At 39.2% G+C, this 13,902-nt stretch overlaps 2 protein-coding genes across 6 annotated transcripts in view; one reads left to right on the top strand and one right to left on the bottom strand.

The window, feature by feature from the left end:
- The window catches only part of LOC137291711 (replication termination factor 2-like), a 559,227-nt gene that overhangs the window by 229,566 nt on the left and 315,759 nt on the right, over nucleotides 1–13,902 (top strand). The window lies entirely within an intron of this gene.
- The window catches only part of LOC137291705 (phosphatidylinositol 3-kinase regulatory subunit gamma-like), a 151,240-nt gene that overhangs the window by 12,583 nt on the left and 124,755 nt on the right, over nucleotides 1–13,902 (bottom strand). For all 5 annotated transcript variants that reach the window (XM_067823153.1, XM_067823152.1, XM_067823155.1 and 2 more), the window contains one exon: nucleotides 10,421–10,555. In XM_067823153.1, the coding sequence (XP_067679254.1) occupies nucleotides 10,421–10,555 (135 nt within the window). The remainder of the gene's footprint in view (nucleotides 1–10,420; nucleotides 10,556–13,902) is intronic.

Genomic DNA, 13,902 nt, shown 5'->3' with positions numbered 1-13,902 from the left:
GGCTGGAGCTTGGTTGTGATTGACAGCTAGCTCCGCCTCCAGTTGCACTATATATAGTGGTGTCACCACCGCTGGCCTACAGCAGTAAAGAAGTAGGTCAGGCTTGCACATTTAGGTGGAGCACATGACCTCTGATGCAGGTGACAGGAGAAGGCGGTAAGACAGGCAGGCTTGAGGTATGGACACCAGGTCCTGCTGCTGCCGGGTCACAGTGCACACAGGTGATATAGACTATATTCCCTTGAGGGATATGGCACGTTTACCCAAAGGGATGATAATATCAACAGAATGTTTCAGTTGAAGATTGACTAAGTATTTCTTCATCATAAAGTGACAACTACAAAGCAGACAATGTAACAATAACCAAATTTCAAAAATTTATTTTCATGTATTGATTACATGAAACTCTCAAAATAAAGATGTGAATTACAGTACTTGGCGGGTTTTTGTAAAGCTGTGAAAAGAATGAATTAAAGATCCTAACACTTAAAGGAAAACCTGTAGTTGCATAAGAAGCGACTTGCAACTGGATTTGTTGGTTGTTGGTTTTTTATCCGAAAGATCAATGGCCCCTCATTAAAATCAAGCATATCCATAAAGTCATCAAGACTTCATCAATCGATGGTGCCCTCTCCCCTTCTGCAACCTCTTCCCTCTTGTGTTCTCTCCTCATGATTTCACGCTCCACTAACCCAACAGACAAAGAACAGCCTAAGCCCAGCAAAAATGAAGATCTAACAGGCAGCCATAAGCCATCTTACCTAATGCAACACACACAAATTACATCATTGGTCGGACAACTGAATAAGGCTGCCTTTCTTACCTCCCATCTCTGTGGAGCAGTGAGGGTAATTATTAAGGCATCCCGAGGCATCATTCTGTAACCACTAATGAAGGCTAGAAGGCTCACCTGTGAATGTCAATACATCCTGACAGGGCACAACTATATTTAAAACCACATAGTTGAATCACATCGTTTATTGCTGTTGGCATAATGAAGATTTCTTTTTTAAAAAAAATATTTTGACCCTAAAGACTATGATTTTAAGACATGTCACAAAAAATAAATTACAACTAATTGTTCATTATGTTGATGATGTATACATCATGTAAATATTCTTTGCACTATATGGTTGCTATCAAATAAGGTAAATAAGGAGCAAATATCATGGCAACTGAGTCTGATGCATGCAATATCTTGTCAAACACAGAGATGAAAGTATACTGAGTGAAACAAATAAAGGAGCACCACTTGAAAGTTGTGTGCCTATTTATTCCCACTTTTTCACCAAGTCCAATAAAAAGCTTGGGAAGAAGCCTGGCAAAGAATAATGCAACACTTGTACTTTTAGGTGTTTCCTTGCTTGTTTCACTCAGATTGTATATTCCTGGCCAGAACTTCATTAAGGTATTTGACATAGTATTGTCCTGCACTGACTCCAGACAATGGCAGTGATGCCATGAACACTCTGTACCTTTCCCGGCTGATGGTACACAACAGAATGTTGAGTGGTGTTGAGAGTAAGTTGGTCTGTCCTGCAGAGACTGCAGACAATGGTAGTGATGCCATTTACTCGATACCTTCCCCAGGTGATGGCTCACGACCAGCTTTTCAATGTTGTTGAAAGTAAGTTGGTCGGTCCTGCAGTGACTGCAGACAATGGTAGTGATGCCATGTACTCTATGTCTTCCCTTGGCTTTGAATGGTGTTTGGTACTCTTGACAGCATGTTCTGTTTCATCACTGCATGTCAGATAAATCTAGAGGAAAGGTGACAAGGCTAATAATAGAACTCACAGGATTAACATGGGCAAGCTGGCAAGTCGCAGTTTGTAACTGAAGGAGTCTTTCTTTCAAAGTCATCATCAGTACCTTACACAGGAAACATTAAAGATAAATTTACATTTGTACCTATTTGAGACAGCTGTTACTATGGAGATAAATCAGAGACATGGTGAATATATTCATGCCATAATCCCAACAAACTATAACGTCTAGCCATTGTCAAAACAATGCTTGTCATCAGACATGTCTAACACCAACATATGGTCCAACTTGTTGACTTGGTTAATGCATATCATTGTTCTGTAATTGCACAGACTGGATGTGAATCATTGGATATTCTGGTCTCGAGTGTGGCATCTGACAAGGTATAAAGGTTGCAAAGACTGGATGCTTCAAAATTCATCAGGAGCAACATATACTGACCTGATTTACTACATTGGAAGCTGATGGAGATACCAGTACAATATAAATTAGCTGCACTGATGCTGTGTGTCAGAATGTGCTGTATCACAATACAACCAGTGCACATGACCTGACCAATAGATCCAACCCAGCACACTGCTATAACTCTATCATCAAACCAATGACTGGTTTGTACTGGTGAACATCTATAAATAACACTGATTCAGCTGTTTCACATAAAAGTGAAATTCTTTTCATCATGGAGTTCTATGCTCCAGTGATTAGTATTGATTATACAGTTTCCCTTGACGACCTACAGAGTCACTTGTCCATCTTCACCATCAGTGTTAATCTCACTCATGACCTGTTAGCTCCTTAATGGGTGGACCAGCTCCATACTGTATCACCAACAAGGTCTCTTCACAATAACACCCAGACCTAGTCTCACCAGTGTAAGTGTATTTAGCTATTAGTTTCATCCTATGTAGGTTAGGTAGATTGTGTAACCCACCCCAGGATATTTGACTTTCAAGAAAGTCAACAATTTCATGAAGTCTCTAAAAGACATGTGGAACGATATATAGATACATCTCTTGTTTAAAACATTCAAATTGTGACCATTGCGAACCCTGTCATCATCTGGCTGGGAATAGAAAATACTTACTGAAACCATAAATTATATTTTGTTTGTTGTACTTCTTCAGTGAGTGAGTGAGTAACTATGGATAGTTCTATGCTGCCTTCAGCAATTTTCCAGCAATATCATGGCAGGGTACACCAGAAGAGAGATTCACACACTGTACCCATGTGTGGAATCAAACCAGTTTTAAATATTAGGCGTTCTGTTTTTCCAATGATTACAATGTATATGGTATGAGATTTGTGTCTAAACAGTAACATTTCAATTCAATATCACAGTTTTCTTAACGCTTCAAAAGGATTTATACATGAAATCCTGAGCTGAGAAAAACTTTGTAAGCAAGTGAAGGGCAGCATAAAACAGAACAGACAATGGATGACAATGGGCAACTAATCCTGTGTGTTAGCAAGCTACCAAGTAACAACTCCTAATGAACATACATCACTGGGTCCCAGCAAATGCTTGAAGAAGGCAATTATATGCCAATCGACCAACAACAATGTCGATTTGGGAAAGTGCTGCTATTTGTGTCTTGACTCTTTCTATTCTAGGCCTACTATCCAAACATGGCTTCTCCCTCACTGCAATGAATAGGATCTGTACCAGGACCTTGACATTTCCTACAGGCCACAATCTGATATTGGTATATACAGGCAAACATGGGCATTTAGGCTGAACCCTCATTAGCTACAAAGCCAGGTATTATCATGACCCAATACGAGCACACCCATGACGAGGAGGTTGTCATGACATCCAGCTGGAGGGTACCTGGTCATGTGTAACTCAAGACCACTTGAACACTGTATGCTTTCAACAAATGTATAGCTGGTTTGAAGACACCTTTTCCTGTAGAATTGGACCCACACCCAGTCTGTGCCTCTTCATCCTCCATTCGTACAGTCTACAGAGAAACCGTCCAGGCAAAAGAGTTCCAAGTATTATCTTTTTCACAATTAATAGACATAGAGACTGAATACCCAAATGTCCTATTATATAGGTATCTTGGTATTGATACATTTACTAATTGTTGTTACACAATTAAGTCAAAATGGCAGCTAGTTCTCTGAACAGCTCCATGGAAGAGCCAGACATGTGCACTAACTATACAGTGATACCATCCCAACCTTCCTGACCAACTGCAACCACAGATACTCTCTAACCAGATCCACTCACAAGTAATGAGCTGTGTCTCACGGGGCCCCTTTCTGAGGAACACACTTGATTCCATTAAAACCCATCCTACTCAAGAGTGGTTAACCTCACAGTCTCAAGTGTCAAACCAAAAGATTTAACCACAGCCTCAAAGCACCCATTAAACCACAGGTATGAAACCACGCATTAACCACACATGTCATACTACAGTTACACTACAGATATATCATGGATTTTTAACTCTTTAAATACACAATAAGAAAGGCTGATTGCAAGAGCACTTCACAGATACGCCAGCTTACTGTACAGAATTTCTTAAAGAGAAAAATAATTCTTTTGTGTCCAGAGTTAATTCATTCAGTACTACTAAAGTGTCAGATATGAAAGTCTGGTGATACAGATTGATGCCAAACTTGTCTGACAGAAGCTGCTACCTGAACTGTTGCAGGATCTCTTGTGGCAGTAAGTACGGCCAATCCCATTTGGGGAATGTACTTTTTAACGGCCCCATTCCAAGAACTCCGTGTCAATCACTAACCAACAATTACAAGATAAACAGCAGCACCCTGAGGGGGACGAGAGGTCTCCATCAGATTTATTTGTAAATCTGATACAACTTCCAAATGTACAGCCCAAACTCAACATCCATTACCATAAAACTCTGCCCACGCTTTTAAAACATATAATATTACGCTAAAATATGCAAATGTTGCACAATGAGGTGACAGTTGTGTTACTGGTTTAATCTCCAAATTCTAATTCACGATGTAGTTGTGTTGACAGAACCTGTCATAATCCCCCCTGCCACATGATCCCACTTTCAAAACCCACACAGGACGTTAGCTGTCTGACTACACACAAGTATCTACAGAAATGAACACTCCATGAGTCTAAACAACCTCCCACCTCATTCATCGCATGCAGAAATAATACACACCCTACCCAATGCATACAAATACAAAAAAATGAAATCAGTATTGTTTGTTTTAATATTACATGTAATATTCAATTTCAACTATTTCCAGTCACAGTATTACCTCTGCGGCAATGTCACCCTGCCCTTAACACATCGTATGATTTACACTTACAGGAAAAATTCGGCCAGCGATGAAACCTCAGAGTTTGTCCTGATATCTCACTCTTCCTCTGAGACTCAATAAAGTGGATAAGTCGGTCAGTACATCTCCCCCAGTCAACAGTGTCTCCTCCGTTCATGCAGCATATTGCTCATCCCATCCCTGTTACAAATCTCATCATTTCACTTTCCCACGAGTATTCTTCAAAAAATAAAAAAAAGGATCTGGGACCAGAAGACATTTTATATCAATCACTCTGGCAGCTTGGAAGGAATGCTTCCCTTTTTTGTGGAGAGTGCTGAAGCTACCAGATTCCTGCAAAACTGCATTATGGGAAGACTGCTTGCCAGACAACTAACTTCAGGATATAAGCCTGGTAGCAGATACAGAGAAAGCTGTGAGTGTGTGTCATGCATGGAACCCTCACCTCACTAACCCACAAGCACAGAGGTCAGACCAATCAGATTTTTCTTAGTTATTGATGAGAGAAGAACTGGAAGCATTCACTGAACAGAACCTACTTGCAGTGAGTCAGGAAATATGACATGAATGAAATCAGCTCACACTAGCTGGAGAACATGGTGATAAGGAGGGGTGCTGAAGCTGGTAATTTACATTTTGAGTGTTGCTGGCTCCACCACTTTCTATTACCCAATGAAATCTGGGTAATCAACTTGCTTCACCCTTGTCTGAAGGTAGCGTTGAAAAATGGTACACCTACATATAAACCATTACCAGGGGTGTCACATACAAAAACATGAAGTGAGGGTGAAGAACAAGATCACCTTTGGTGTAGTGTCTTGTAGTAAATATATAGACATAGATCCTCCTTATTCAATACTCTTACCACTCAAAATATTTTCTTTCAATTCAAGCCTTAATGTCATAGGAAAATGTTGAATCCTTTTCATGAACAGGGTAGAATAATAGGCTGTTATGTATAGAACTAAAATCCAGAATGAAATATCCTTAGATAAACCTATTACTATGGCATTACAAAAAATATTTGTACTAGATTGGAATAAATACAGGTATTCGGTTGTAGCCATTAGAGAAAATAATATTGCCAGTTTAACTCAACAAGGTCACATCTGTGCCATTTGATTGGTTGAAACCAGGTAACTGGGCCATAGTTCATGACAAGTCATGAGGATGTTTATTGATGTTTCTATATAATGGAATCAATGTATTACTTATTCAAAGTCATGCTGCATTTTACAAAACATACCACTGCCCTACAAGTTAAAAATCCATTTAACATTTAAACACGAACAATTTCCAATGTCTTTCCACCAGTCTAAATATGACAGGTGGGTTGGGTGAGTGAGTGATTAAGAGACAGATAACTGGTCATTCTGTCCAAAACACTAGACATGGGCAAATTTTGGCCCACTTTTGAGGTGTCACTCTAAACATTACAGTGTTATACCTAGAGTAGATTTTAGGGCAATTGTGTGCAAAAACCTCTGCATTGTCACACATATACAACAGTGAATGCAAGTAATTTAATAAAACATTGGAAATGTATGCACTGGTGTCTAATATAGGACATTCTTGTTACCTATGACATTTCTACGGCCATTGAGAGCAGTTTTATTGGGATACAACAACTACTATGATGAAATATTTGAATCAAATTTAAAATTGACAATACTTAAAAAAACCCAATGAAACACATGTTTGCTCCACTATTTCAAAATTATGTACACTAAACACAAATGGGTTCCTAAATATGGCCCCATGACTGGCATACTAAAACCGGATTGGTATTCTGAAAGCATGTTGAAAGGACTCTAGGGTTATAATTATACATGTGTATGTTCTGGTACATAGGCACTTTAGTTTGAGTGATGTTGAAAATACAATAACAACAGATCTACAGGGCTATGTGAAAGTCAAAGGTTGTAGCTTGACCAAAAAGTTTAAAATCACAGAAAACAGTTATTTTAATAACCACATTCTGACTGCATGTGAAACTAAATGTTATTACACAGGAGTAAATAGCTCAGTAATGACCTGAAATGTTGTTTTCAACATGGTTCCATTGATGGTCTTGCATGAAATCAGGAATTCTGTGAGCAAGTTTTTGAGACACCAAAGCTGTAACCTTCCATCCAAAGTTTCAACTTCACAGGCCTTGTAGTTCCAGATGAGATGAAGAAAAATCAAAAGGTAATGATGGACAGACTATCAGACAGATGACAAACACGCCATACCATGACCTTAACATACTTCGTTTACAGTCAGGTGATCTTAAGAGTAATGATACACCCCTTGGTGAAGATGAAGCGCATACAAGTTATACAGAACACTCCCTCTACCATTTACACCCCCAACTGGCTGCCAGCCAACTTATTAAACCAGCCGTATGAACACCATCAATACTAGCGAAGTTCCACTTTAAAGGAACATGTCTTTTCTAGCAGGAATATAGGGCAGTGTTAAGTGTTGCAGTGGTGATCTCATACTGTGGTACTGCAGAAAGCATTTGTGGTTTCATCAGGGTTGAATACTTAAAAGTTTGCACTGAAAAGTCATTTGAGGCTTGGATCTATTACCACAGAAATGCTGTGATTACAGTACACAGCACGTTCAGTTGCGTTACCCTTACCCATGAGTACAGCTAGAGGGGAGGGGGCACCTGCCTCAATGTGCCTGGAGCAGAGGTAATGGAGTGGTGATTTTATAGCTACACTAACAATTAGTCTCTGAAATGAACATACTTTACAGATCAAAAAAAGTAAAACACAGTGAAAAGGAGTCGAGACTTTTTTCATTCTAGACTTGCCACGTTTTCTAGACTTGAGTGGGCATTCTTAGATATATTAGTTCGGGATCTGTATGACAGATTACTTTATAGCATACTCAATATGATGCTGCACAAGAGGATGTCTAACAGGAGTGTTGCAGGATTTACAGAAGGGGAGAGTATGACTGAGCACAGAAGTAACACCACACAAATATCAACTGCAGCAAGCAGTCACACCAATCATGACCAGGCAACAAGCATGGGCTGCTGATGTCCAATTCTTCCTAGATCTTCAAAGGTATATGTATATGGATCGTAAACTTGTGTGTTAGATATTGAGAACATTGAGATACTTATCAGCATAATTAAAGCATAAACAATATGCCAACAAGAGGATTTGAACTAATGAGAGGTAAAACCTCCAGGCAACTTATACCATGGGTTGCCTACATTACAAGTTGTTTTACACAAATGGAAAATATCCAATATCAGCAATATCACAAAACACAACTCATTATCACAAAATATCACGAATGACAAATACAGCAAAACAAAGCAAAAATGAAAAATTCAAATACCAATAAGTGCTTTCGAAGGGGTACCCATGCATAGGACAAACGAAAGCTCATAGCCACCACAAGCAGGACTGACTATAATAACATTCCTCCCCACTGTTTAGGCCGTCAAATAGAGGCATCAGAAGGGGATAGTGGGAGTGCAGCAGACGCTGCTGCTCCAGTGCTGCAGACACTCCAGTATAGCACCTGTAGAAGGAGTCAATCCCACACCCTGATGCACAACCCACTCAGATCAGTCATGGAAAACTCCACTAGTCTGTGAATGTGTGCCACACATTGGAGCCAACAGGTTCAGCTATTTCTGGAGCTTCTGGCAAATAACCTGGCACCATCCAGAGGTCTCACCAGCACAGCATCAGAGTACATTACTGGAATGAACACTGAACAATGTACTGAACATATACGTCTGGACGTTTTAGGATTGTTTGGAATGAGTGAGTGTTTTGGGACTATAGGTATATATAGCAGTATCTCAGACCTGTGACAGGATGTGAGTTTAATGTTGTTCAATATAGGCCAAAGCGATGTTTCACTACTTTGCTGCTAGTCTGAAGATTGTAATTACAGTAGAGATTCCAACCAGAACCAGGACAATATGAGGTTAAGTGTTGCTTTGATAGATTGCAGATAGACAGTTACTAAAGAAACCATACTTTGTGATTTGAGAAACCTAAGTAATCAGTTTTGCAGCAGCAAGTTTTGAAATGTTGTTGACACATATACCCTGTCAAAATGAATAGACTTGCTATCTGATCTACAGCTGTGTATAGCTGCAGACACACAATATTGGTGGGTATCTCCATTAAGGTATCATCCATCATATTCTTGGCCAGATATCAACAACTTGCAAATGTGGCCATTCACAATGTTTGTCATAAAACAGTTTTGCCTCAGGAAACAATATTGTTGATTAGCAGACCAGCTTTCATGATGCACAAAAATGTCTCTGCTTGGTATCTATTCAGTGTCATTCAATGTTACTGTTTGTCTACACTTAATTTGGTCAATTATTAATGGTGTATTTTCCAGCTACACAGATATGAGTGATTACCTTGTCGCTAGGGCTCTTACAATAATTAGCTAAGATACCTGCAAGGTTTCTCTAGGACTTCCAAGCCATGCTCTGTGACTCTGTCTCAAGAGTGGCTCTCACACTGTCTGTGGCTGCTCCAGAACTGGAGGCTGAAGCCGTACAGTCATGTTAAGTTGATATATTTGAAGAAGAATCTACAGGGTTATTGGAAACAGGAAGATAAGGGCTACAGGCTCACATGCGGCTGTCGCATGACACTCACTGCTGTGACCTTCACATTCTCATGACCTTCACCTTTCAAGATCAAGAATCATCAGCATTTGTGCCTCAAGAAAACTACACTTTGCATTTAAATTTGTTAAATTTTTATATTTTAAAAAACTGATTCGTGTTATTTGAGGTAGTATGTTGTCCTGAAGGAGTAAATGATACAGCAGAGGTAAGTACTGCAGACAGTCTGGTCTTGCTGGAGGGCAATATGTGTTCCTGTTATATCTAGCTTTATGTGTGTATCTAAAACAAAACAGACTGGAAGACTTGTCTAGAACTTCAGAAATGTGTCGATCCCTCTCTTGGGATCATATTTTTTTATCCTAACTTAAAACTCTACACTTCTCCTGGAAAGCTGTGCTGGTGTCCACTTCAGCTCAGGATGGACCAAATTTTTTACCACAGTTTTCTATATTTCTTAGCTTTCTATGAAATCAACATATTCAACAACTAGACCTGGGAAAAGGAGTCATAATCCTGTTCACAAAAAGACCTTAAATAGACTGTCAGCTTTTCTCTGAAGGAAAAGGTTTTTGAGAGAAAGAAACAACTCAATGCTAATCGGAGAGGAGTATGACTAAAACATTAGGAAAACTTAGACTTTCTTCATTTACGAACACCACATTACTGTAAGGAGCTGGACAGGAATACAATGCAGTTCAGGTAGTGTGAGACTAATACATGTACTTTGGAGTGAGCTGATCATTGTTCGATTGTTCAAATGACTGGCCTTACCATGAGTTTTTCCTCATCCATGGTCTTGAGGTCCCGCCCTGCGATGTTCTTCTCTCGGAACAGCTCTACGTAGCGGTACAGGTTGAGAGCTGCCATCCATTCAATTACATGGTTGACTGTCCAGTTCTCCAGTGGCTGTAAGACAAACACAAAATGTTCATGAAATTACTTATTCAGTGCTTACACGTTTGTAAAGGGTTTGAAAACATTTCCTTGTCACATATACCTGAGTGAGTAAGTGAGTGAATTATTATTGCTTGCAATGTCACAATTGCATTCTGGTAGATTTTTGCTGCAAACAGTCTGAAATGATTAGTAAGGCGAAACCTGTTGGATACATATCAACCTATTTCCAAGTAACAAGTAATACTTGTACTATCATAATACATCATGCACAAAAATGATCAGGTTTGAAATTCATGTAGGGGCAATCTGATCAGCACTGCTTAGAAAGCAAGGGAAATTCTTTCCAAGTGAATTTTAGTTTTGTGGCATACTATGAACAAATTTGAAAATAACAAAAAATATGACATTCCAACATCAAAAATGGTGATAGATTTTTACCAGCAATATGCCTGCAACCTGGTCACAGAAAAAGTCATCTCATTATTTGAAATGTTTCTGAAAAAAGATTAAAAAATCAATGTCTTCATTAAAGTGTCTTAAGCCAAATGAGACATACGAACCCCAGAAGCGTTCTATCTGAATGTGTTTGGTCATACAACCCTGAAGTCTTTTTCAAGGACCCTGCCAATATCTTGTGGTTCAGAAAAGAAATTATTGTAATGTCTCATTACCATTTAAATAAGTCAAACTATGCATACAGGTGTGACATTTATTTAGCAGCAGAAAAAGGAGTCTGTTTCTCCATTAACCTATATCTGACAGGGCCACAAGGCCACAACTCGTTCACCAGTTGGAAAATAAGTACAGGTATTCATGGTTGCAGTCATTAGGTAAAATAATCTTCCCAGCTTAACTCTCAAGTTGTAACAAGGTCACATCTGTGTCATTTGATTGGTTGAAACCAGGTAACTAGGCCATACTTCGGGACAAGTCACGGGGATGTCTTTTGATGTTTCTTTACTATGGAATCAATGCATTACTAATTCAAAATCATGCTACATTTTACAAAACATACCACTGACCTACAAGTTAACAATATTTAATATTTAACATCACTTTAACATAAAAATTTAAAAAGAAACTCTTTGTAAAGTGTCATGTTTTTAGGTTAAGATAGTTCTAGAGGGTGCTGCTGTGTAAAGCTGAAGGCCATGCAAATTACTGTACATGAGAACAAAATATGGTGTTCTTTCTGTTTCCTTAAAGGAATTTATAAACAGAAGAGATGATATTTTTACGAGATTAACATTTTCGTAATATATAACACACAATACCACACATGTGAAAAAACATTAGGTAGTATCAGTTGATTTCAGATTTGAGAATTTCATCAGCTGCCGTCTGCCAGTCTGACTAACTGTGATTTTCATATGCCATACATGTATCCATTCATGCGTGCTCTTGTGTGTATATGTAGAATTTATCTCAATGTTGAAAATATTCCCGAATCTTTGACACAGAAAATCTCCAATCAAGTAACTTGAAATTCTTTCCTACTAATTACTAGGTGTTGGACACACTCAAGGTACTGGCCAAGCTGATGATGCTGGCTAGGAGATTGAAACAATTCATTAAAAGGTGGCCAACACGTGCCCCGAGGTGACTTCTATAATGATAGAGTACATCTAATCTACGTCACTCACTCCATCGCCTGCGATAGCATCGTTAACGTCATATCCTCCTTCCTGAAGTAATTAGCGAAAAGTCTATCTAGGTCAGTGTGGAACCTTGAAGGATGAGAGGTACTTTCATGTGGTGCACCACAGTTAATTACATCAATCCTACCAAATCTCCAGGTATAGATGTGGCACTGAAAGGAAGAAGCTGCCTCAAGACAGATCCCTTTATAACGTCTCAAAAATAATCACATGATGCTGACTTGATGAAATAGTATGTCATGCTTTTCAAAGACATTACATGGAGAGAAACAGTCGGAGAAGTCCTACATTCTAAGAAAGAGCGTAAAGGGCATAAAGATGCCTGGATATATTTCTAACATGAAAAAGTTTGGTTTTGTTCTTTCATCATCGATCAGGATTGAAAAATGAGTACTGTATGTGTATTATAAGTGTGCTATATATATAAATCTTGTATGTATATTTAGAGTTACGGAGAAAGAGTGCAAGTACCAGTTAGTGCATAACATAACTGTATATTCAACAGCAGTTTTATTGCTGTCAGGTCAAATACGAATGGAATACATCTCGAATTATTGGGCACATTATCACCACTTCCATCAGCTGTTCTCAGTTGGCATAAACTGAATTTGCAGAATGTGTGTGTGTATGTGTGCTCGTGGCTGTGCATGTGCGTGCGCGTGTGAGTGCGTGTGAGAGAGAGTGAGAGAGCAGGTGTGTGTGTGTGTGTGTGTTAGTGTGTTTGGACAAGCAAAACCTGTGCAGATTGGCTGCAGGTTGTCTTGGGTATGTGTGCTTGCAAAGCTGTGAAGAAAAGAGTACTGAAGAGTCTTAAATGGTTTAAATTGGCATTAACAGGGTAAATCTGGGATTCAGATCCTGGCCTGGTAGCATAGGGACTTGATGATGGCAGAAGAGAAGTGTGTATGAAATGCATCGGCTCCCAACAGAACACTGATTTCAACCAAGTAGAGAAATTACAGCCAATATACAAATACGAGCTGGCAACTGGGGTATGACATGGTATTTGCACGTATACAAATATTACTGACAACCAAATGAACAGCTTTTGTACACGTTAAACCATTAACCTCCCTTCTAATGGATTCAGGAGCAATGAATCACATCGTAACAAAATACCTAAAACTCTGTTCAAAATGTACAACTGACTGTTGTAGTTGGCAGTACTTATAGTAGTAAAACAAGGGTATATCATAATATCGCTGCCAATACTGAACATGACATGTACATCAGTAATGACCCTCCCCACTCAGCAATGAAGCACTTTTGGTCTGAAGTTGTGCATGTAGTACCATGTGGATTCAGGGTGCTATGGATAGGTGAGAGGTATGGGCAACACCAACTGCTGTTCATGCCCCTTGTGATAAACCAGTGACATGACATTTCTATACTTAAAGTACATGGCCATTCATTGCCATAGCAACCGGGTGTGATGATTTCCTCCTTACTGACCAGGTCAAAGTGTTGTTGCTTGGGATTGGATTGCTTGATCCGCATTCACAGAAAATGGGTCAATATCCCCCTACAGATATACCCTAGTGTGTTACACCTTGGTGGACAATAACAGTAATGTATATGACTTTATCACACACCTCCGTGAGACCAGCACATTGCAAAGACTCATGCCATGTTCAAAGAGAGAAACTATTATGCTTGTTTCAACCTGAGTTACTTTTGGAAATTCAGCAGTACACACCC

This window comes from Haliotis asinina, chromosome 7, assembly GCF_037392515.1.
Source record: "Haliotis asinina isolate JCU_RB_2024 chromosome 7, JCU_Hal_asi_v2, whole genome shotgun sequence".
Taxonomy (NCBI): Eukaryota; Metazoa; Mollusca; class Gastropoda; order Lepetellida; family Haliotidae; genus Haliotis; species Haliotis asinina.
Note: the sequence above shows the minus strand (reverse complement) of the source record. Positions and strands in the feature narration are given on the sequence as shown.